Source organism: Perna viridis, chromosome 10, assembly GCF_037379345.1.
Source record: "Perna viridis isolate PV_CMFRI_1.1 ecotype Kerala chromosome 10, ASM3737934v1, whole genome shotgun sequence".
Lineage (NCBI taxonomy): Eukaryota > Metazoa > Mollusca > Bivalvia > Mytilida > Mytilidae > Perna > Perna viridis.
The window spans coordinates 11,601,756-11,628,047 of record NC_142454.1 but is presented as its reverse complement, the minus strand read 5'-3'; the positions used below and the strand labels follow the sequence as shown (position 1 = coordinate 11,628,047).

The 26,292-nt window shown below is 32.8% G+C and overlaps 2 protein-coding genes and 1 long non-coding RNA gene across 3 annotated transcripts; 2 read left to right on the top strand and 1 right to left on the bottom strand.

Moving 5' to 3' along the window:
- Positions 1-1,326: 1,326 nt before the first annotated feature.
- LOC148604530 (uncharacterized) lies at positions 1,327-10,825 on the bottom strand. The gene is made up of 11 exons (XM_088550192.1): positions 10,795-10,825; positions 9,021-9,198; positions 6,964-7,067; positions 6,502-6,639; positions 5,781-5,957; positions 5,351-5,466; positions 4,768-4,885; positions 3,446-3,667; positions 3,071-3,160; positions 1,834-2,037; positions 1,327-1,509 (listed from the first exon to the last, which is right to left on the bottom strand). The coding sequence occupies exons 1-11, from the start codon at positions 10,823-10,825 to the stop codon at positions 1,451-1,453; spliced, it is 1,437 nt and encodes a 478-aa protein (XP_088406318.1). The 3' UTR covers positions 1,327-1,450.
- A 3,284-nt stretch (positions 10,826-14,109) lies between these two features.
- LOC148604529 (uncharacterized) lies at positions 14,110-23,537 on the top strand. Its single transcript, XM_088549325.1, has 7 exons — positions 14,110-14,263; positions 15,073-15,271; positions 15,767-15,876; positions 16,584-16,703; positions 17,062-17,241; positions 22,896-22,999; positions 23,256-23,537. The coding sequence occupies exons 1-7, from the start codon at positions 14,215-14,217 to the stop codon at positions 23,520-23,522; spliced, it is 1,029 nt and encodes a 342-aa protein (XP_088405451.1). The 5' UTR covers positions 14,110-14,214; the 3' UTR covers positions 23,523-23,537.
- Positions 23,538-23,663: 126 nt separating this feature from the next.
- Positions 23,664-26,016, top strand: LOC148604528 (uncharacterized). Its single transcript, XR_015915993.1, has 2 exons — positions 23,664-25,007; positions 25,678-26,016. It is a non-coding gene; the product is annotated as an uncharacterized LOC148604528 (long non-coding RNA).
- The last annotated feature ends 276 nt before the right edge of the window (positions 26,017-26,292 follow it).

The following is a 26,292-nucleotide window of genomic DNA, read 5'->3' as shown; positions in this document are numbered from 1 at the left end:
GGTATCATGGGATAAATTCCATTCAGCGATTTCAGGGGCTGCTCATTAACTAGAACTCAGTTGGGACAAATGGACGCACCGGGCAGCATAATCAAGATATATACGAGATACCTCCAGTTGTGTATTGGGTATAAACATTACATTTGTCATAACTACTTGGAAATAATTTACCAATCACTGTTACACTCTTTGAGACGTTTAGGTTTCCCGCACGCAAGATACCTAAACGCACGCTAAACGTTCACCAAACGCACGATAAACGAACGGTTCTATCGTGCGTTTTAACTAGCTTATAAACGCACGATAGACAAACGCTCACAGACGAACGATGAAAAATAATATTAACAAATAATGACGAAAAAAAAATAGAAAATAAAATTAATGAAAATATATAAATTTATAATAGCAAAAAATATAAAAAATAACAGTTGAATCAGGTAAATAATCAAAGTACAAAAATAAACGAACGCTTTATTAGTAAACGAACTCTAGTATCGTGCGTTTAAACGAATGCTTCTATAGTGCGTTTATCGGGCGTTCAAACGAACGCAAAACGATGTGTAAAACCATACGATAAACGATGTAGGAATGCTATTATGGGAAACGCGAACGTTTCCAGGAGTGTATATACATGTACATTATATGTGATGTGTCTCAACTCAATATACACTGAAGAAAAAACAAAACATATTAAGAATAATTGATTGATATAATACGATGAAAGAAAGGAATTGCATCATAACAATATACTAACAAATCAATTCCCAACATCACAAAAACGCAATAAAACATAATATGGAAACTGGAATTAAAACATATAGTACAATAATCAAAAGCACATTTACTGCATTCAGACAAAGCGGAACTGTCCTTATTTTAAATTGTTCTGAAAGGTAACAATAGCTGGATTTTGTCAACTGCACCATATGCACGTCGAAGTAATTAAAATTGTATTGGAATAGGGCCAACCCTTGCCCGTTTTTACTATCTTTCTATTAAATAGACAGTGTGGAAATCCAGATGATGTGCAAACAATGTTTAATAGGTACTTCTCACCTATTAGCTTAATGATAATCAATGGAACATATTCTTGAGGAACACTGTTGATCATTTTATGACCCGTTAAAGAAAAATAAACGATTTGTACCACTTATGTGCACGTACATTATGAAAATACTTATTCTTTTTCACTTTAGCACACATTAAACAATGCAAATATTATGCCTAAAGTTGAATCGATGATATTTCGTGCCTTTTTTAGGACTTCGCCCCATCGTTTGCCACCCAGACTCACAGAAAGGATTGATATCCTATACTTTAGTCCATTTTATTCACGCACAGTTTGAAACATGCATTTCAATTTGGTACTCCTCCAATAAATAACTGTTAGTGTTTCCCAGTATAAAATGATTATGACTATTCAGAAAAGGAACGCCTAGTGTTTCGATGATCATAACCTGATTTGATCAAGTCTCACTGCACTAGGCGGTCGTGACACAATGCATGATCCTCCTATAATAAAATTAAAAAGTTAAAATAAAAACATGATTCCATTGTCCATTAGTCTCAATGTGTGTTTTTCGAATAAAAGAAAGAAACCACAATTTTCTAGCTGTGCATTATTCATTTTTCTATAGATTCACTCCTAATTTAATTAAAAACTAAGAAAGGGTCAGATTTCTACTACATTTAATTAATATACTATTTACCTAATATAATATCTATTTCATTTTATATTTTGTAGATGTTTTTTTTTGGCATAGTTTTTTTTTTTAATTTGACAGAACACGTTGGGTAATCTATAATTAAAATATTTACATGTTTATCTCTTACTGATTGGTGGCAACGAGGGCTGTTCAGTCTGCATGTCTGGAATCCGTGCTCGGATAGCCTGTGACATTGGGGTTTTAGGTGGTTCCGGTATCGGCGCTTCGTCCAGAGGAATCAGTCCATGCTCGTCATCACAGGGGGGAGTAATGTCTAAGGCATCGCGGGCTGTCATTGGCTCCACAACCATGTCCGACTCTGAAAAACGAACTATTGGAGTATAAGATAAATGCAGACATCAGTATTCAAATAAGTCTCATCGATTAAAATAAAAAGTTTGTGCCATTGAAAAAACCTGTATGTAATATGATAAAGTTGTCAAGTACAAGTTATATAATTATGTATACTACTTTTGAAAGTTATATCACTTACTTTTCGTAAGAAGACTACGACCTTTAACATCTACAAACATTAACAAGTGTTAGATATTCATTCTAATGAATACAAGTAAAGATGAATGTTTCTATGAAGAGCTTTTACAGTATAACATGATAATAAAACACAACTCTATGTTTGAAATATTTCTATGCACGACCATGGTTCGTAAAACTGTGACAACAAACTCATTAAAATTGTTTCATAAAGGATTTTATGTGTGTGGTGAGGGCAAGGATCAAATTTGAAATAAAAAGGTGGGATAGCCCATAAAAAAGACAAAAGGCAGCATATTTTCCCAAAATAACAATGCAGATTAAATAATTTATCCTAGCCCCCTAAAAATCAAATGGTTTCTCCGTAACATTTCTTAGAATAAATAGGAAGTACATGTATAATAAATTACTTCAAATCAGGAATGGAGCTTACGTGGGTTAAAGGGATGGCAAATGTCAGTTAAATTTAGCTTCACTTGAAGTTGACGTTGTCCTGAGCATTGAGGCTTTTGTATGTATGCAATCTGATAAGTTTTATGATTGATTACGTTTAATTTGCAATCAAATTATTTTGTTCGTTGGTGAAAGGCTTGAACAATATAAAAAGAAAAATAGAACACTGGCTGAGACCTGCACTCAATATTCGTTGAAAATGCATTTTGTTATATGACATTGTGACAATTTGTTCTAGAAGGTTATGCATAATTGTATTTTATTTATACTACATGTGATAATATGTGGCAATTGAATTTTCATCATTGTTTGGCTATAAAGGGAGAAATTTAGGGTTCTAAAGCAGCCCACAACAACAAAAGCACACCATAACAGTAGGAACTGGCAACTGACACAAGGTATAAAACACCACACATTACCCGATTTGATGTACAGAGAGTATTCCGTCATATTATCTGTGTTAACTGACTGTAGAGATTGCATATCTAATGGCAGAGGACTTGGGTGAACTAATGAAATTAGACATATAAAAGATCATAATATTTACAACATAAAATTACAAATTCACTTGTTTTACCACTGTGTGTTAGAAATTATGTGCTTTTTATACAAATTCGTGACAATGAAAGTTAACATATTAAAACAAAATGTGCCGTGAACTTTTCATTTGGTCTTCTGTATTTCAACGTGATCACAAAATTTAAATGAACTCAAACAATAGTTACAAGTGATTTAAAGATCGCTATATATACATATATGATAGTTCGCACAGCAAATCCAAGTTTTAAACTTACCACGGCTTACTTCCCTTGCACGACCGTTGGACTCGATTGGTTTTTTCTTCTCCATATCATGACTTTGCACTTTTGCTTCCTCATTCTTTTCTTTGTGTTTTTTATACAGGAAACAAGCGAGAATAATGAGTCCAATAATCAGCAGTGCCCCAATAGTAGCAACTACTATTGGAATAATTGAGCTACTTCCGCTACTAACGGAACTACCCGCAGTTGTGAAAGCTGTTGGGGAAAAATCATACACCATGAAAAAAATCATACATGTCGTTTGGGTTTCAAAGAAAAGAAATGGACGATGTTTAAATGGAATAAATTGTTTATAATAAATTATGAATGCATTTTTAAAAATGATTTCAACAGATAATATCTATTCGTGGTTGGCATTTCCTTTTTCCTTTCTTTTCTTTTCTTTTTCTAATGTTATCATATTTTGTTTTTATTTTATTTTTGTGTGTTCGAGTACATGGTTTTTTCTTTAATTTCATGTTAACTTTGACCAAACACGTACGACTGACTTATAAATATATAAATTTTTAAATGCAATGTAATAGACAAACACACATACACGCATTTATTTTGGGCATAATGCTACGTATACTTACGGCAGACAACTGCAAAATAAGAAACAAAAAGTTGTTATTTATACATGTATATATCATCATTTTCTGCTTTTTGCATCTTACACACATTCATTAGAAGTAATCGTATCCTGTATTGTACTACACAGTAAGTTACAGTATAGCAGTTGTGGGAAGTTATCAAATCAAGAGTCACGTAGCTAACACAAAGAACTAGAAGAGCGACAAAATCCAAAATAATGTGAAAATATTAATAAACTGAATAAAAAATTGGTGCATAAACCGGAAGCATCGGTACATGTACATGAAAGGTAAGGTACTCAGTTTAGTTTTTTATTGAATTTGCATTTTTTTTCTTTTAAGGATAGAAAGTCCGACAAATACAATGAGTCTTGGCTCAGACAGATATGCTTGGTACAATGTTGAGGACAGTTTTTAGAAAAGTTTCTTTCGATGAAGTCGTAAATACATTTATTTAAGTATACAGTTGTCGTAATCTACGTATACAACCAATAAAATACCGTCATATCACCAGAACATAAATGAGTAAAAATATATCCTTATGAAATGCAGGAAAAGCCCGGGAAAGTAATTTTCGTCAGTTTATCTATCCAAAGTCCCGACAATATTTTCTTTTTTTATTTACGTACAAATGGCATGCATGGTCATAAATTAAGTAAACGCACCATTTCAAGCAAAACAGTTAATTTTTTTAAGGACCATGAACATTTCACTATAACTCACAATATGGATTGAGCTCTGCTAGCCCTCCATTAGTTGTCCTGGTAGTAGAAGTTTGTCCCGCAACACAATCTCCTGGGTTGGTGCTAACATATACCGTACTGCCTGACCAAGTCACAGCCTAAAAATATTAGAATAAATATCAAAGTTCTAAGTTTGTCAGCTATTATTCGTTATTTTTTCCACCTCAGGGACAGATTTCATATTTTTTTGTGGTTTCCGCGTTTAAGGCACATAATGATATATAGTACACATGTGTTATTTTGTAATTTTAAATTCAATTAGTTCGCACTTATTATGAAAAGTTTATAAAAAAACCAATCGTATATATTGCAAATTTTGATATGCTGTACACCTATTTAAAGAAGAAACCTCTCATCAGCAACGTCATAATCAACTATATAGGAATATCTGATGAAAAAATAATGGTATACAAGAAGTACTCAAAACCAAAACTATCGAAAAGGGAAGACAAATCCGTCACCGAGAGGTTCTACCATGTGCAATATACAATGAGTGAAGCCTCCGTGTTTTATGTATACCGAAATTTGTAATATTACAAATAGAAGTGGCGCACGTATCTTACCATGCATGTAAATCTGTACGTCGTTGGACTGGTTACCGAAGCGTCTGTATTAATAACAGACACAAAATAGGTGGAGCCACTAGTGAAGTACTTTACGCAGTAAAGTGTCCCGGATGCTGAAATGAGATATGCAAGCATCCTACATTATATAGAGTATTGAGATTAAGAAATAATACATGTAAACTGAATTTACCAAAAACAAAAACGTCACAAAACGTGCAAATTGCTGAATAAGAAAATGAAATAAAATGCACTAAACAACAAGAATCTACAGTTATGAAACTTCATGGAACAAACATTTGAGATGCATTACAAGTGGACCGGGATATATGTAAAAAGACAGCTAAACGAATCCGTTTCAATTGTGTACATGTAGCAAAGATAAGTGTCATAAATTTAAGTAATGATAATAAAACAATAAAATACTAACTTGAAAACAGTACTTTAGAAGCACATTGTGTGTAGTTAAATACAGCTTCTGTTCTGTTGGTGCAGTCGTCCCATACAGAGTTTGCACCACAAGTTGTTGTGCTTCCGTCATTGTACGTATAATAAAAATTTCCTAGCAACGGCTCCGGGAAAAATTGTTTAACGTCATTCTCATTACCTGTCAGAAAGACACATACACACACACATATATAAATATATATATGTATATAAAACGTCTCAGAATGTGACGACTCTATTCGCTACACTGCTCCATCGGATCAAATTGATACAGGGAAGATATGTAAATGTATATATATATATATATATAGATGTCACAGCGGTACGAGTTTGAGTCCCGCGGAGGGAACGATCAAAAATAGACTATTCTATAAGTTAACATTATCTTCCCTGTATCAATTTGATCCGATGGAGCAGTGTAGCAAATAGAGCCGTCACATTTTGCGATGCGAAACATATATAACAATAACTTAAATAAACGTCTAGATATGTTTAACATCACCTGAAGATGGTAAAATCTAAATTGAATATTTCGGAACCTTCAAATTGTGCTTTTTGGACAGACACAGTCATTTCTAAGTATCTTAATAGTGTTTTGAAATCTACGTTAAAGCTCATAAGTGTAACTAATACAGAGTTCATGTATCACAAACAAGAATTACAATTAGTAAGTTGCTAGTATAGTATTTCCCCGCATTTCATACCTGTTTTAACAAGCACGTGGAATTCCTCAGTAGCAGGGTCTGTTGTAGGCGTACAGTATGTAGCTATTGGGAAAGTCGTCACTGATGCGTCATACAAGGAAACGTACGCACGTTCATTGTTTGCGTTTGCTTCGTTATCTGTAATGAAGGTTACTGGTTATAGAAGTTAAAAGCATGGTGAACATACAAATACATGCATTTTATAGAATGTTTGTCTTATTTTAGTGAAGAAATTTTGAGAGCTTAATTTTATTGGTGTTATGTAATAGACATAATTTTACGAGATTATCACATACATGTATACAGTAATCAGCATCCTGATCAAGGTTGTAACAATATGTTCACGCATCTGTTTTAATATGTCCATTCTAAAGCTGTTGTTACATGTATCTGCTAAAGTATTGTATTACATGTACCACATGTACCACGTGTACCTATTATCATTAAGTACCATATATGTACCTGCCATTATGTAGTAGTAGTAGCTATAATCTGTTATCTTCGTGTATCTTAAACATAGGAAAGCATCGTAATCATTGGAGAACAGCTGGATGAATGTATCTCCCCTGTTAAAAGAAAAAGCGGACATGGTATTAAGCTAAACGACAGCTAGCAACATACAGATCAATATCATTAATGATTTTTTTTTAAATATGACATAAATGCATATATGAGAAGTAGTTTAAGTGACTGTATATACTTCGGTCTAATGTATTCTACATTGTAATTGCAGCATTATATTCCCTTTTCATCAGGTACATGTATATATGTACGTACCTTTTAGGATGAATGTATATTTTTTCTGCTTACAAATTACCATCATATATCTACATGCATCAAGCCAAGATTGCATATAACGAGAATTGATATATGATTATGTCATAGAAACAACAACCCCATATGGATGAAAAATGTCAGCTCAAGGCCACCCACGGTTCTTCAAACCCTCTCATTACATGACAGATTGCAGCTGGCCCCCAAAACAACGCTATAAGCAGGTACAGGGAAACAGTTGCCCCCATATATTCAAGTATTATAAAAGTAAACTGAAAGTGAAAACGAAACAATACATACAAAGGCAAAAAATTTTTGACTGGGGACAGAATTCGAGTGTTATTAGTATATCAAAAGTAGTATAAATAAGCAATTTTTTTTTATGTTTTTCGTTACTTAAAATGACTAAAGAATTCGAACAAATATATTAACATCCCGATTTTTCAAAGGACTATTTGATAAGATGTGCGAATTCTTGGTTTATAAGATTATATGGAAGTGTAGTGTATAGGGTAAATCAGAACTTTGAACAGATTCGAAAGATCCCACATGGGCATGTAATTTATCAAGCACTGCAAGCGAGTTTTTAACACTCCAAAAATAATTAATTACACTATGACCATAAGCTTTCTTACAGAAATTAAATGGTTTCGAGAGCTCTAGGAAGTAAAATAGAACGTGTTGTAGCTTAGCAATGCCATGAAGAGGAAATAAATCTATATTTATAAGGTGATTTTTAAATTTATGAAGCCGATACATGTAGTAACTTTCCTGCTACTAGACTCGGCATGTAAATAGGTAACAAAAAGTTCGTTTTTGTTCTCAATTTCTGAATCATTTTCTAAAATTTCAGTCAATTGGAATATTAGGTGAACTAGTTATATTTCTTTTTGTAGAATTTCAATATAAAACTAACGTGAACATACGACAATATTATTTGCAGTTTTATCAGGAGGAATAAAAAGAAATCCTTGTCAAGCTGATTGAATTTGTGTACGGCTTTAATGTTTTAATTAAGAGTAAAGTGTTCTTCACAATGTTTCATTCGGATGTCAACTATTTTCATAACTGCTTTAAAGAAGGAATTCAATGCGTTTATGTCTACTTTCTCACACTTTATCCATTTTATACAATACGAATGGAGTGAGTCCTTGATGATGTTATGCCATGTATTCCAATCCATAGTGGCCGGAGGACGATACTTAGGTCCCTTTTAAAGAAATGTTTTCACCTCTCGGTTATTAACGATATTCAGTTTACTGGTTATAACTTGGCAACTTGGACCATAATACTTTGTGTTACTGAAATATCAGGACATAGGTGTATTTTTCCTTAATGTTCACATCTTTGCATAATTTATTATAATTAAGGACTTGTATACGGATTGGCCTTTTGTAAATATAGCAAATAAAAGAATTTCGATATTATAAAAAAAATAATCAAGGGAACCAAGGTTAACCAGGGATAGTTTCCTTAACTGTGTGATCATTTACAATACCAGCAATATTGATAAAATTAAAACCTTTATTAACGTATTTATTTTTTTAGAAAATGCATTTTTTGTGATTTTTCTGGGCGATCAATTTTCGGGAAAAGTTTGGAATGAGCAGATCCATATTTTGGACTGCTGAACGAAATCTTGTTACATTCCTAATATAATCTAGTGACTGGTATTGAACACAGTGATTATATGACTGCTAATTAGAAAATAAAAATACATACAGTTGCATGTGTTTGTAACTTACTTAAACAGGTAGTATCCATTGTCTTCTGTCACACATGTGAAAGATGACACACTTGACGTATATGAGTCAACTTTCCAACCGGAAGTGACTTGTCCTGTATTGTGATTGAAAACTATGTCCCCTCTGTAACTGTCATGCCAATTGCCATCCCATTCAGTTGGTAAACTACACGTACCATCTATAATAAAAAAACACAAATGGTTATATTGGAAAAAGTATAGAAACATTCATTATTTCCATCATTAATTATGGATAGAAAGAAAAGGCGAAACAAAAAACACACACATTTGGATTATGAGAAAGAAAACACACATTAAAGATACCAAGTGAACAATGAACAATGCATTTCTATACGTAGAAATCATCTAATAAATGGCTGCACTTGTATCACCACAGTTAACTGTACTGTGTGAAGTGTGTGAGTGCTCTTGATTTTGGAAAGCAAGCTTTACGTTTTATAAGATTTTCTTATTTGAAAACATATTGCATAATTTAAATATCCACAGTCTTAAAAAAATTACAGTATTTTGAATGAGCATTTAAATTCCAAGCGGATTGCAGAATAAACAAAAAATGGGGCCGTATAATTTACATTCAAGTGTTTATTTTATTTTTTATTTTTATTTTTTTTATTTTTTTATTATTTTTTATTTATTTTTTTTTTGCCCAAAATTTACATAAATACAGTAAAACCGCTTTGATATCGCTGAACGGTATTCCAAATAAAGGCAAGAAGTGATTCGGCTAGTCTAATGTAAACATAATCACTTTTGACGAAAATCTTGAGCACAGACGTTTAATTATTGTACAGTATTTAGATAATATAAACCAAGGAAGGTGTGGCGATTTCATGGAATCGTCTTTTCATTTGTCTTAAAGATGTTATCGAGTCGCTAATATTGCTAGCGACTTATTGCACTCGTAATTTCAGTACTTAATATTCGCATATGATTTGCATAAATGCATAGTTATACGCCACGTAATGCTGCAAATCTCCGCCGTGATTTCCGCCATAGCATCACAGCGTTAGCTATACGAAATGAATATACACCTCTTAAGTATCATACACGTGTGTTCTACGTGTGTTTCTTGCTTGTATAAGAACATGAAGTTTACATGAAATGATCGGTTAGCATTGAACATTACCCAGTTTCGGACTCAAGGGCTCGTTACACGATTATGTAGATTAGCACGGTTCCGAAATCTATGAATATTCATCGCCAGTTGTTTAACCTGGTTCCTAATTTGGTACCCGTGTCAAATTAATAAGCGACCCGAAGATCGCTACAACGTAAATGCTTTTTTTTTTTGCTTGTATGAGAACGTGAAGTTTACATTTAAAGATGAATTGATCGGTTGGCATTTAATTGATGTAATATTATCCAGTTTCCGATCCAAACACAGGGGCTCGTTGCAATTGACTATATATATCAACAGGACCCCGATATCTATACATAACCATTGCAAGTTTTCTTTTTAATCTCGTTCCGGAAAATTGAAAGCATTCAGGTCGTCACGGTTACGAAAGAGTACGCAATCATATCAAGGGAAACAAGATTTTAGCGGAAGACACCCGATTTTAGAGCATATCGCATTCGTGTCATTTCGGATGTTGAAGGTAAGCCAAAATCAGTGACAGAGAATATTTGACTATTAGCGACTTTGAAGACTTCAGTCTTTGATTTTTTTTTATCATTCAGGATAATTGTTTTGATAAGTCACTTGTCTTCTATAGTGACCTATAATACCAATGTTTGGAATTATCGCTTCTAACGAAGCTGCATTCGTCTTGGGCAAGATGCCATTATTTCGATAACAGGTAATTGGCCAAACGCACGAAATACTGTACATACAATGTACATGTACATGTAGACCTGGCCGGCATGAATATTGTTATTTGTATATTGTGTATCACTTCAGTCAAAAGGTGGAATAGAAAATATAATTTAATAACTGAGTTCTCTACTCAGATCTACACCGTAGATAAAAAAAAATGTTTGAACACAAACTATATATTGTAATGATTTGCTTCAACTACATTTTACTTACATCTCTTATAATCCTTTTGTTAACTGATTTTTATCAATTTAGATCGAAGATACATTTGTATAGCCTGACAGCACCTGCAACTACCGCTGTAAAATAGTCCCATTAATTGGCATACCCCTTTAGATTACCATTATATAGGTATTTCTAATATAACAAATTTAAATCTATGTTATTTAACCCAATAAACTAACCAAAATATTACTTTTACTGCGAACTAAATATCTAACAGTTGTTTAATTAGAGTTGTATTAACAACGATACAATCAAAATAGTTGAATCTAGCCTCATATCAGTACCTATTTATTACCAGAAAAAACAAAAACAAAAAAAAACTTGCCGATATATGTATATATCCAAGTTGCTTAATTATTTTAGACACATAATATAGTTAAGCTAGCAATAAAAATGTTGAGTACTAGTACGAAGAACTGTCTTCAAATATTTCATGCAGGCCCTAGCGGATCAAAATGGGTAATGGATCCGATCAAAAACTTACAGTAAGAAAGGGGTTCCATGCTATTATTTGCCACTCATTTTTTTTGGCATGTTGTTTTCCAAAAGTGTAGCATAATCCCCGAAACAATCCCAATGTATCACTCACTGTATCGTGTATTTTAATTACGATTACCGCCTCGTGACATCGGAAGCATGGAGATGACAAATAAAAATGAAACTTTGATTACAAGATGGCATAGGAAATTCGATGATACCTTTCGCGTGAATGATGCCAGTCTGTGTCCTGTGATATTGCTTTTCATTATTATCATTCTATTTAGCTATTTTGGCCATGTGTAAAGATAATAGAACTGCATGTGCTCGAGGGCCATTAAAGTGCAAAGCTAGTGTTTTCTGCACCAGACATAATTGTTGAAATTATATCTAGATATGTCTTTTGCGTTTATGTTCCTATATACGTGCGTCTGGAACTTGGTGCCCAAGAAACTTAACGCTTAAAATGACACTTGGCTTGGTATATTACATATAGTTCACAACTTACCACTGTATTTTACTAAAACAAAAACTCCAATTAATACATAAATCACACTATACATTGCGTATCTGATTGTCTTGTGGCGTCACTTGATTTCAAACTGTACAATAATCTCAGCTTGATTTATAAACCATTTGTCTTTTGATCATCCTTGCACTAATATTATGAAATTAAAAACACGTAAATGATGCATATATTGGATCGTGACGTTATTCTGACCATTTATGTACTGGTGCCCATAGAAACGAACGTGTATTTGGTTAGGTTTGGGAGGGATTAGTGAAACAATCTCGCCAATACACCTAACTGATATGAGTGTATGCATTAAGCGGATTAAGTCTTATTATGAGATTTAAACATGAGAAAGTTTCTCGCGTCTGGTATAACTATTTGGGGTCCTTGAAATTACATGCACATATATATACGAACCGTATTATTTAATAATCCTTAATCATTATAAATCGATATTATAATACATGCATATAACATTATGATAAATACAGACATAAGAGGTCGCAATGCTGGCTAAAATCATAGGAAGCGGCAGACAGAGATTTGGAATAGCGAATGTACATATAACAAACACAAAATTTTTCTCGTCATCTTGGCTTAAACAAATATTTTGATATACTATATGATAAAGATAGTGCAACGCTTAGTAAATTTCGACTCATAAATCATAAACTTCATATTGAAAGTGGGAGATGGGGATAACAGAATCTGCCCTTTTTTGTGGGGATAGCGATACAGGTGATGAATATCATAATAAACTAAAATGCAAGAATTCCCAACGATGTTAGAACTTTTTGTTCCCTCCGCGGTACTCGAACTTGTACCGCTGTGACATCTATGGCAACACCGCCTGCACAAAGTCAAGCGCCTAGACCACTCGGCCACGTAGGCTATAGCTTATCTGGTCTAGGGGCAACACCGCCTGCGCAAAGTCCAGCGCCGTAGCCTGGCTGGTCGAGTGGTCTAGGGCGCTGGACTTTGTGCAGGCAGTATTGCCATAGATGTCACAGTGATACAAGTTCGAGTCCCGCGGAGGGAACGACAAAATATTTGCTTTGCAAATTGGACAGTTCTAACATAGTTTCAGAGAAGTTCATTGTGAATTGCAATGTTTAAAAGTTCAATAAAGTAATGAATACCACAAACAAGTTTGAACTCCGCAAACTGTGTCAATTTATCAGAATTATTAATAAGAAAATGGAGTCTCTCATTCCATTTACTCATCACCCTGATTTTATCCATCACACCTTAACCTACATCCTTCTATATGCTACTTATATTTGTATTTATCTCTCGTACTGTTTGTTATTTGTGATTCAACGTTTGTTCATCAACAATCCTACATTAGTACTGTACAATATGCATGTTTATCTGTATGCCAATGTTTCTACATAGGTTTAGCAGGATAAAGTATATATATAAAACGATTGAAATTGGCCGATTTTTTTATATAATCATACAAAGGGAAAAGAACGAGAGTGAATAAATTATATTCATTTTAGAAATCGGTTTCTGTTTACTTGACTTCATTTACTTTGATTTGTCACCTCTCTGGGAAATGATAAGTAAACGAATACTTTGTAGTTGAAAACTTTTAAAGATCTTCGAGCGATTACTTTAAGCAATAAATGTAATTATAAGACAAAACAATCATGAATGCACGCACGTACATGTATTTATTTACCTAAAAACCCCTTTAATTTCTGAGGCAAAGTTTAAATCACAAGACAAAATAGTTTTAAAGTAATTTAGTGCGAAAACAATTTGAGACCATGTGGTTTTTAAACACGAACAATAAGTAATTAAGTTGAAATTGATATTTAAATTCACTTACTTCACCCACTAATTTGTGAGGGGAAACTATTTTCGTATGTACTTTAAAATATCTCAAATGTTTCATTTATTTAAGTTTTCCATTACAATCCAATGGTGCACGAATAACTAACAAGAAAGAAAAAAAAAGAAATACACAAAGTTGAAAAAAATTGTGCCAATGCCATGCAAGTCATGTAATACACATAACTTAGGTTTCAACAATACAATACTCTAAATGGTGTTGGGTTTCATAAGTTTGTTTTGAACAAAACAAACCCTGATGATAAGAAACGTGCCCAAAAGTGTTCACTTTAGTTTTACATAGAAATGTTGATAATATATATATTTGTTATTGGATTTCTAATACACATAGTCAGTAAGTATACACGAAGGATTTTTTTTTCATTTAAACTTTGGTGTTTTTGATGATTTTGAATATTAAGAATAACTTTTGTTTTTATGTGAGAAGTACCAATCATTATATGTGGACCGCCGCTTTTTATTGTAAAGTGAAATAAGTCCTTAAACTTTCTATTCGGAGACAATTCCAATACAGTTATTTAAAAACATAACTTGAGATCAAGAACGTCTCTATCTGATATATCTGCCTCATATCGTAACCTACATATACTTTCTGACAAGAGATAAAAAAAGGGGAAACCAATCTCTACGACAAACTGCAATAATTTTCCATTTCTTCTCGTCAATTTTCCACTCATCTGTCGTAACATTTCATTATCATTTACATATGGAGGTTTCTTCTTCCCAACACATTCAAGTTATAAAGATTTTTGTGCACTATGCTACGCTACACACAGGCAAGGTTTACATAAATATCAAAGTCATTTACGTGAACTAAGCAACCAATATAGCGTAGCAATTACTTAATAATACATAATTGCTCCGTTCTTATGCAAACAATGTATAGTTTTTTTCCGAGCATAAACAAGCAACTAAACAATAGAAAGACGTTTATCGATCTACATGTATTTAGGTGTGGTTAGGTTGTTCATTTAATGTTACTGCTTTTTTCTTGGTAATTGTGTGTAGTACCTTCTTATGTTTCCGTTTTCTTTGCTTACATATTATTCAAGTTCTTTGGATAATGAGCTTTAAAATGAGATTTCGCTTTATCCATGGTATGTGTGTTTCTTGATGAACTTGTTCTTCAATATTACTACTCAGATACAGTATGTACACACTTCCCGTCTACCTGGGATGGATCATGGTATGATAGCAAGTTTCACGAGGAATCGAGCAAAGGAATGATAACATTCTCACAGAGTGAAAAACGAATTTCTGCAGGATGGAAAATCCCTCTATACGAAACCACACAGACTGACTTCACATGTGTACTTAGTTCTGATGGATTACTGGTATTTCAGTGAGTTTACAACATGGTGATCATATATATGTTATGTGTAAAATTTAGATTTTTTATTAGAATAATTAGAGATATTGTGCTGTAAATGAATTTAAAAATATAGACGTTTCATCGGCTTTTATCTAACAATTAAAGAACCACTGTCAGTAAGATTTAACCACCTTTTTAAATTATCCAATTTGTAATTTAAGTTTTGATTCGGTAAAAAACATGAGATTTTATTTTTTTCAAAATGTTGTTACAAACCAGGATTGCTGGAGTATTATTGTAAAAGCAGTTGTGATTTCATTTCATTATCATTTCAAATGTAGCATCCTGTTTTCTCTCCTTGAATACGCACCTGCAAGCAAAAGGTGTAATCGATCCTCATTATACCCGTATTTTTTTTTCTTTCTTTCTTCAACCTGTACTGGTGTTCCATGTACATATGTAAGTTATTTTTACCATACACGGATCTTTATTCAGAATAAATTGCTATTTTTGTAATGATTGTAGAAGCGCAGGCACTGGTGTTGGGTATGGGGTTGACTATTATGCCATAGTATGTATTGCAGTAACACAGAAGACTACATACAGTTACATGTACTACCGGCGAGGAGGTGTCGGTAAGTCTGTCTCACAACGTACACATTTTGTTTGGATGAATTTTAAGTCATTAAGAGTTCGCATTGTAGTTGTAACTAGAGTGTATGTGTATCATAAACTTTGATGAGAAAGACTATTATATATATGTAGCTACATGAACGAACATTTACATAGAAGAATAGTATATATGTAGACTTAACTAAATCTAAATTATGCCATTGCTTCATATTCTTCTGTCAGTCCGTCTTGCTCTATTTAAATTTTATATAAATACCTACATATAATTCTAAAAGAGGACTGCATTTCATTCTTTTAACGAAAGCCTACTGTTCAAGAATCGAAATAAAGAACACCATACCATCTCGACGACTTTAATATTCTCATTGTTTACTACACTTTAAGTTTCCCACGACCTCATTAACAATATGATGACAATTATCCCGTATATGTCAGGAATTTTATTCCTCGTTCACCTTATTTGTCCTTCAACGAGTAGCACAGTGTCTTTTAAAAGCAAAAGCTGCTCATTCTTACACAGAACAAAAGTCCATCGCCTGCTTTGATGGTGGCTCGTGTGTTCGTTTGTCAGTTTGCTCCCGAGTTTACCTTTTGTCATTTCAATTTTCATTTTTCTTTATATATGTAGTTTATTGTTTACGCTAAATGATGACATTTATTACAAGTAATACAAATTTATTTGATAATATTTTACTATTAACTTGAACAGAAACCCCCAATGGTGACAGGTTCACGTTACTTGCAAATTCAGACACACTGTCAACGTCTACCTCGACATATTGTACAGGAACGGCAAATACTGAAGATTTTGGTATCCTGGTTCAAGACGGTAATATACAAAGCAAAGTTGTCCTTGTCTTAAAAAAAATCACTTTTTTTCACTTCTATTGAAAAGTTTTGAATGTTCAATCTACATGAGACACTTCGTAGTTTACAATGTATTTTGATCTAGTATAGAGCCCTTATACACTTCCTTTATCCCAAACTAAAAATATGTTCACCTCTCGATCATTCCTTGTATATCGTAGTCTATTTACGACATACACGTACATGTTTTATGGCTTGGCTTTGTTTGGTTAAGTTTTGTTTCTTTCCTTCAAAACCACTTGATTTTATGCATACATGTAACTTATTGTTTTTTTTTTCGTAAATTTTGTTAGTATTGACAGTTTTTTTAAATTTCACAGGTAACTATGGAAACGTTGCCATTACCCTACCAAATCCCTTCCTTGGTATATATAATTACACGTTTACAACTGATGGAACGAACTATAAATGTTCTGGAACTTCATCCATGGACGGATGTACGGACACATCATTAGTTCAGCTAAACACCACTCTCTGTAACGATGAACTTTTAGATTCAGGTAATATACTCTTAAACTATTGTAACAACAAAATGTTACATTACCCTAGAATGATGGTAAGTATTTTAACATGAATAAAATCTTGTTTTCATTTCTAAATTTATAAAAAAAAATGTGTTTGGAATATAGTGATTGCAAATATAGGTGCATATTTATCCCAGAAATTGTTATAATTTATTGGAGTCCATAACAAATATTAACAAACCCTTTAAACAGGAGGCTGCACATCAAACCTAAATGAGATACATAACAAAAGCATCTATTTTTTGATTTTTCATTTTCCTACATGGTTTTTGGTTTTGGTCTTGTGTTGGCTTAATGTTGTAAATCTTTTAACACATCAACACCAACACACAATGTAGTTGCCTTGTGTCTAGATAGATTAATTTATTATTTCAAAACTGAGATATAAATACGAAAATACCAATCATAAATATTGCAAATATTTGAGATGCTATGCATGTGTTTCAATGAGTAATTTCTCATCTGCAGTATTGGAACCAAATAAACAACCGCGTTTTGACGTTACTCGGCGTATCGGGACGTTGACATAAGGGGACCGGTTATTATTCAATTATAAAATCATTACAAAACTGACGTTTGGCAAATTGTATTTCAGGACTTATGCATTAACTTTATTTCTTCATGTATTTAACTTTATCTATATATAAACCTTCTCCAGCAAAACCGTTTATTGTACATAATTTATTCGCTTTATCAATAAGACGGATTACGTGTCAGTAAGTTCTCTTACGTTCTTGCAGACAACTATCAAGGTTAATGCCCTTGATTAAATGGCTGGATGTTCTTTCTTTAAGATTTAATAAAATTATTCCCAAAGCATATCAGAAGAGTATAAAGTAAACGTGTTACAAATTGAATTAACTTAATCATGTACACTAAAATATTATTTGAACAAAAATCCTCCTATTGTAAATCTCTTCGATGTTAATTTTTAAAGTTATATGTGTAGTACATAATTAGCTAATTATCAGCGAATGACAATGTATCATTTAAAGTTATGCTTATACATGTAGCAATCAGGGTCAAACTAAAAACATGACAGTTAACAAATATCAAGTATGACTTGAACGGGATTGATTACCCGTATACCAACTTTTCACCGGTACCAAAATCATATTTTCCTCAAATATTCAATATTATACACCATTAAGATTTAAAAGAAAAAAAAAACGCAATCAAGATATGGAGTAATCAGGTTTTATCGACAAACGTGATGACTTTTCATTCCGAATTATTAACTTTCCTTTCATATGTGGCACATCCCTTCAACACTTGCGTATGGAGTGTTCATATCACAGCTCATACGTTATGTCAGAGCTTGCTGAATCTACGCAGACTTTTTGTATCGCGCTAGAATTCTAACAAATAGGCTTCTGGAAGTCATCACTACAGAAGTTTTATGGTCGTCATCGTGAACTCGTGGATCGCTACGGTATATCCATTTGCGCCATGAAAACTGTTATGTTCAACGTGTCATAGTTTTCCTTTCCTCTTTTGTTTACTCGGACTTGATTTTTTATTAGCAACTCGGCAGGTGTTTCTAGAACAGCAGAGGATGCTTACCCTACCGGTGCACCTAGTCCATACTCCCAGTTTTTTTAGTAGAGTCCGAGTTGCTCATTTGCTTTTGTTACTTTGTATATATGATTTTAGTTACTTTGTGTTCTTTGTTGTGTGTATCTGTTTTCCATGTCTGGTCGTTTTCCCTTAATTACATTACATTCTTTCGATTGCCGCTATAACATTGGTTCCCTTGATTACTCTTCCACATCCTGAACATCATACACACATTTGACTCGGTATTCTTGAACTTCATAAAATATCAAGAACACGATATTTTGCTGTTTCTTAAAAATGTCCATTCTTATGAAAACCAATTGCTACAGAAAGAACTTGTATATAATATTGTTCATAGTGTAAACTTTCATTACATACCTAGTTTTAACTTTTCGAGATGCTAGAAAGTAGTAAATTTTAGTCTCGAAAAGCGCACCCAATATATTTTATGTGGGACGAGCTCTGACGTCCCACGATAATGGTAAAATTTGAAGTGATTCCTTTACATGCACACTGTTCAAACGGCTGAATGAAATGTGATAGATATACAATTGAAGTTATAAAAAAACTGTAGGTCGATGGTGATTTGTCTATGTGCCTTGATATAAAATTATATGTAGGTGTCCAGCTATAAATCATGCAAAGATCGATTTATGCATAGAAACGCTTCAGTTATTTTATCAAAGACAAGGACAAAACTAGTAAGACAGTTTACAGTGTTACAAAAGGCAGACAACTAATATATTTACATGATAAAAGATACATACAAAATGAAAAAAATACATGTCACCTATATATGCATATTTATAATATGTTCAATTTGGTCTTAAAATAAATCCTTCATTGTTAAAAACTTCAGTGGCCCCGGTTCATCGAGATGATTTGGTTATATAGGGGGAATTTTGGCGGGAAGACTTTCCCAAACTTTTCTCCTTTATTACCAGTCAAATTAAAACTCCATTGATCGGGATCAATTGAAGCTTTTATCAATATAAGATAAGGTTTTGGACCAAAATAAACAAATTACGAAGAAACACCATTGTAGCCTTTTTATACACGAATCACTTTTTCATTATTTTGCATGTTTCTTACATGGACTGCTAATTATCTAAATCAAATAGGAAATATTGTTAAAAAGGTTCACAAAATACATGACATATCATTTAAAAAAAAAACATGTGTTCTACTCATATTCTTATGTGACAATTATTTGCAACAATTTTTTTGGGTATAATATTCAAGAAAACCCTAGAATTAAAGGCCCTGATAATTTAAATATTTCTCTTAATATGGTTGATTCTCCACATACAAAACAAAATCAGTTGTGTATTTTTTAAATGGCTAATCTTTTAAATATTCCGTATACACTTCGAGCATTTTTGTCAAGGAAGGCTATTTATAGCCTGAACTTGACTTAGAGATCGTCGGCAAGTGGTACTCAACCGGAAGTGGGATATTGCCACATGGAACCGCCTAAATATTCCGCGGTCTGTTCTCTTTACCCTCCCCCTTTTCCACCTTGCAAATTTACGTTAGTATATCGCTCCGCCGCCGATCTTTCAATTATCAACGCTCCCGTGACAAGTTTAATATGTGATGTTTTATTTTTCGTAAGAGATGGAAGTATTATGACATCAAAGCTTTAGTAATATTTGTTGAATTGCAATATTTCTATGATTATGTGCTTATTTTAAACAATTTGAATTTTGTCTTAGCGAGGAGGACTATTTTTTTCTAGTTGAGTCAAACACGGTACCTCCAATAACCGAAAGCAATATGGCGTCGGAAGGACAAGTGACTAATTTCAAAGTACTGACGCCATATTGATTATTACAGACTTTCGTTAGGTAGCTAGAAAGTGCTGGAATACTAATAAAATAGTTTTTTTTTGCAAGTGAGCAATTATACCACCCAAAAACATATTTATTGAGGTTTCGGATTTTCAATCTGATTTTCGGTTAACACCGTGGTTTTTGGTTTATTCGAGCAACCCTGTCAAACATTCACAAGAAGATGTCGGACGTTTTAAATGACGGATTTTGTTTTACCTACAATGTACACTCTTTGAGTTTTTAGCTTGAAAGTGTTAATTTTTTGTCAATCTTATCAAGGATTAAGGATTTAAATACAGACTACTATCATGACTATAAAAATTTATTGAGAATGTCGGAAGCTTCTAATAACGGATTTTCGGAGCTGCAATGTATGCTTTTTGTGATGTTCAAAAAACGTAATTATAGTTTTAATGTTTATGATTACAGTGAGGGTGCGGTGGAGGGAGTTGGCATTCCTTCTTTATATGGGAAAATTGTAATTTTCATGTGTAAAATTGACAAAAATGGCAAATAATGTCCTACCACCGTCTTTTTCTGAGGAACCGAAGCTGCCATCCTTCATTTTCAAAGTGTGTGGATCCACCTGTGTCAGATGGGTCATGATGGTTTGAAAGTGTTTCATGTATAGTGTTTGTAAATTACAGGAATTTTTGTGAACAATTTTGATAAAAAAAAATTTTTTAATGTAATACATATCGGTGAAACAATCATGCAAAAAAAAAAGAAAGAAATGTACATACATTATTGAAGGCAGACCGGTATAAAACACTCTGCTTAAGCGCAATAATGATTCATCATAAAAAGTGGTACTCGTGGGGTATGGGTTCATTAGTAATTTTTTTTTTTTTTTGGAAAGTAGAAAAGATGGATTAGTATTCATAGTAGTTTTGATACAAGAGTTTGTATCCTTGTTTAATTGAAAAAAAAATCCTAGAGAAAGGTAATCATTTATTGTAAAAAAAAAATGCACAACAAGGACAAGCAGGACAAGTTTTAGTAAATTCTTAGACAACAATGACAAGGACAAATTTTACTAAATTCTGTTTGAAAACTAACAATATTTGTTCATTTAATAATTACAAATCACTGCCAAAAAGAGCACAAACAAGACGTTTTTGGCTCATTTCTCCCTTTAGATTAGGTCCTTGGTTAACCTAGCTCCCTTAGTCCACAGGATTCATTTCTACTTCATGCATCTCCAACCCGAAATGTCAAAGTGTGGATTTATTCTTACTTCGAAAATCCATCTAATATTGACAGTCAGTGATTCACAGTGGAGATAATATTTTTGAAGAAATACTGGTTTAAGGGTAAAGTGTCAAGAAATGTAAGGACATAAATGTGCACAGCCAGAAATACAAAAAAACAACAAAAGAAAAGAAGATCCATAAATACATTAATAAACAAGCAGTATTGATATGCATTCAATTAAACAGTTGGTTCTCTTTAAAATGACTAGGTTTTTGATCGGTTTATTTAGCTTGCAATTTGGTTACATGACTATTTATGAGGTCTTCCTTGATTCAATGCCTCAGCACTTTGATTTTACGTGCATCTAGTTGAAACGATGTGTATTCTTAGCTATGATCCTCAATGCCACACAGATTCAAAGAAAAAATCAGGATATTTAGAACGCCGGTATATATACAGTGTAAAGTGAAATATTTACACTACCAAGAATGATCTATGCAAGTCTATTCCGGGACGGAATGGGGACATAATTTGTCGTTTCCATTAGCACAACTATAACTTATTTATACTTGTAGTAATTATTTTGAAGTAATCATTACATGATCATTCATTTGAATATACTAATTTAGTTTAGAAATATAGCTGTGAGAATTCCATTCCATGCATGCTAACTAATTTTGACAGCACACAACACTCGCTCCCTTTGCGCCATGTTTTAATGCGTTATGTGGCGATCGGTGGTCATACGTTGATAGGTAGAAACACGTCGGGTAACGTCAATATCCGGTTGTTCTCCAATAGGACGTTCATTATTTAGCAGTAAAATATATACAAGAAGTAAACAAAACAAAAATTTTAGAAATTGGGAGCCAAATCCATCACCATAGTATTTCAAAGGAGCTACATTACTGTAGTTCTGTGTTTACTGTCTCCGTGTCTTAAAGGTTTAGAATATTGTGCTACGGCAAATTACGGTAACTATAACGCGTCATACAATAAATGTCCTGTATAAATATGTTATAGTAGTATGTTGTTTTTCTTCTTCAGATAACCGACAGTTCCATTGTGTAGCTTTTGCTTCGTCTGGCTCAACTTACTACATTGCATTAATACATTCGGATGCTTCAACCAATCATAGGTCCACGTGTGTAGTAAGTTATTGTTTCGTAATTAAGTAATTAAGTATATTGTTACGTTGTAGCTCTTTTGCTGAATTCTTGACTTAGTATTGAAATTTTTGTTTTACAGATTTATGCTGTTGGGGACTTTAATTTCAGTAGTAGTATTTTTACTTTGTATTTGCCAAGCAATCATCTTAATTTATATTAGTTTCTTTCGTACGGTCAGCCATAACTGACATCGAAAATGCATTTCATCTCAATGGTTGAAATATACTTTTGTCTTTAGACAGCCACGATTTCTGGGCAGTCAGTAACAGCTAGTACAGATCCCGGAAGCTGTAAGGTTGACCAAACATCAGCATCAAGAACTACTCATAGTGACAGTGTTCTTATTACAATGGAGCCTTACGGTAAGAAAATTATGGCATTGTTAAGACATAGGCTTATTGTGAAAGAAAAATACTCCTTTACTCATTCAAACAATTTGATGTACATGAAAATTCAGAAAATGAAGCTGCACTTTTATTGGTATTATCTACGAATAAAAAAATGATAGTTCCAGAGCCGAACCATTGATATGATACTTTTTCCCATGGTTATTTTTATTCATGACCCTGTCTTTATTTCATCTTTTATTGTTGTAAATCCACCACGTCTTTACATAGGCAATGCACCTCGCAAGAAGTGTTATCACAATGTGCATTTCTTCAGACAACAAGGTAGTCTCTGATGTAGTATGATTATATATGAAGCATTAGCCTTTTATTGTATTTTTTCTTTCTATTTCAGAAATATGTTGTAAGTATTTTATGATTTATTCCACATGTGCTAATAGTTTTTCTCATCACTTGCTTTGTGCATTTTGTAATTGTTTACACAGAATAACGATGTAGTCAAGAACCAGTTGATATGTAGTACATGCTACGTATTGGGGTACATATACAAGCATTTACACCGTGGAGCAAACCTATTACTTCATGGAAGAGAAAAAAATGAAGTCTTTTGTATCAATTACAATCTTCCCTTTTCGTATGTTTCTCAAGTTGTCATTGTTTGGTATCCATGTTCATCGTTCCATTTGCAAAATCAGCAATCATTCAGATAGATAAGTATGTGTCGCCAAAACGTTGTGAAAAAAGTCGCATTTGTCGTTACTGTGTAACAACTACATTCTTCACCTTTTGCACATGCAGCAGTAGGTCAGAAACCCTGACCTCAGTTAGGCCAGGTGCATATCCAAGACGTAACTACCGATTTTACAGTAACTGAACTTTTATCTTGATAGAATAAGATTTTATTTAACCCCAGTTGCATGCGTGTAAAAGAGAACAAAAACAAAACACAAACATTCATACATACATTATATACAGATGATTAAGATATTAATTATTTTCACGTAGTTACTTAGAAAGGTAATCGTATACCATTACACCATTAAACATTTTTAAATATCTTAATTTTTTTCTAATAAAGTCCCATACGTGGCTATATTTTCGCACATTACGATATGCCAAGGTGATCATTCATCTCATTTATGTTCTCTCAGGTTGTGGGGTATAAGAAATACCGACTAAAAATGGATGTTATCTTTTTTCAAATTAAAAAGTGATGAAATCCATTTCCCAAACCATAATTGAAAGATGACAAACCCTTTACGGACCAGCGTCCACTTTCAATCGGACATTTAATACTTAAATATATTCGGCCTGTCATGAACAAGTTCCAAATTTAAATAAAAATAATTCCTCCCATTTTGTAAAACCAGTTTAGAAAGAATTGGTCGTTCAAATCTTTCTATTGCATGTATTATATATATTTCATAATCGTGTTTTGCTTGATTGTTTGTATTTAGTATCTGGACAAAATAAATGTCTTGTTATTCTAAAACCTTCCTTTTTGAATTATATTTAGATGATAGTTCCGGTAACTCCAACCTTATTCCCGTCAAGTACATGTTGACATTGTTATGTTTATCCGTTGGAATACTCGATATCGTAGGCTTTATACACTGAGTAACTTCGTAGATAAAATTCAAAAGGTGAGTTCGAATTTAACTTAATGTTTACATACATGTCAAGCAAACGAGTTTTGGACACTTATAACGATACATTTCAGTAAGTAAAACTAGAATTATTTTGATTATAATAAAGGGAAACTAAGCATATAAAACATTATATCAATAGTAACGATTCACACTTATTTCATATCCTCCCAGATATCACAAATTCAACACGTGTTGTGTATGATGTATTTTCATAATTTGACAAATGTGGCATTTGATATAATATACTTTCAAACGAAAGGGAAAAGTGCGTTCCCAGTATTGGTAATTTTAATTTTAGTTGTTTGTGGATTATTTAGCTTTTATACGAAATATTTTTTGGGGGTTTTAGTGGTTTATATCCACAAACAGTCGAATTATCAACTCCATTATCCGCTAGAAACAACGATATCTTAGCTTTATAATGCACGAAATGAAAGATGTAACGAATATCCTGAAAGTGCTATCGTTTTCAACTTAATTGTTATAGTGTTATTTAAATATCTTTTGCTCTAGACAAAATAGATTACACAATAGAGCACCAACAAAAACAAAGAACGTCATGTGCACACAGTTACATTTTGAAAATGAGAAAATTACTAATTACTATTAACGGCATTGACATTAAGATCTTTATTATTGATATTTTATTTGTATTTTTCTATAGGAATTCAGTAACGGAGATATCACCATATCGAACAGATCAAAAGGAGATTCTCTCATATTTTTTGTATGACTGCAATAACTTTTAAACGAAATCCACAATTTTATCAATTGTATATAATTAGTGCACTTGAACGAGATCAATATGAGGTTTTATGAAGCAGAGTACAACAATATCGAACGAGGTGAAGCCGAGTTCAATATTGTTGTACTCTGCTCTATAAAACCTCATATTGATCAAGTTCAAGTATAGTTATAATTGTTTTATTACATTATGTTCTATTTTACGGTTTTGTGTGAATAAACTTATTTCAGTGATATCAAAATTAAATTTATCTTTGTGTTTTTGTGTTAAATATTTTTTTCAATGTACATATACATTTTTGATAATATTAACGTAGGAGTATAACCGTGCGTATTCCTAAATTCTCCAATTCCTGAGGAGTTACGGATTCTAAACTGACCCTTTCACGTAAATATCTGGTTAAAGGTCTCAGCGCCTGGTCTGTTGATTTGTATGTGTTTTAAGCACCCTTTTTGCTGCATGATTTCAGTGATTTCTGAATTAGTTATACCGACAAATCTTCTTTTATTAGTTTCAGTACTAGTACTGTTGGGG

Excerpts from the sequence above, each read along its gene's own strand:
- LOC148604530 (XM_088550192.1), bottom strand. The coding sequence starts at position 10,825 with ATGGCATCTTGCCCAAGACGAATGCAGCTTC. Across the intron at positions 7,068-9,020 it reads AATGGATACTACCTGTTTAA|GGGAGATACATTCATCCAGC; the intron begins GTAAGTTACAAA and ends TTCTTTTAACAG. Across the intron at positions 4,886-5,350 it reads CGTACAGATTTACATGCATG|GCTGTGACTTGGTCAGGCAG; the intron begins GTAAGATACGTG and ends TAATATTTTTAG.
- LOC148604529 (XM_088549325.1), top strand. The coding sequence starts at position 14,215 with ATGTTGATAATATATATATTTGTTATTGGATTTCTAATACACATAGTC. Across the intron at positions 15,877-16,583 it reads CTACCGGCGAGGAGGTGTCG|AAACCCCCAATGGTGACAGG; the intron begins GTAAGTCTGTCT and ends TAACTTGAACAG. Across the intron at positions 17,242-22,895 it reads CGATGAACTTTTAGATTCAG|ATAACCGACAGTTCCATTGT; the intron begins GTAATATACTCT and ends TTTCTTCTTCAG.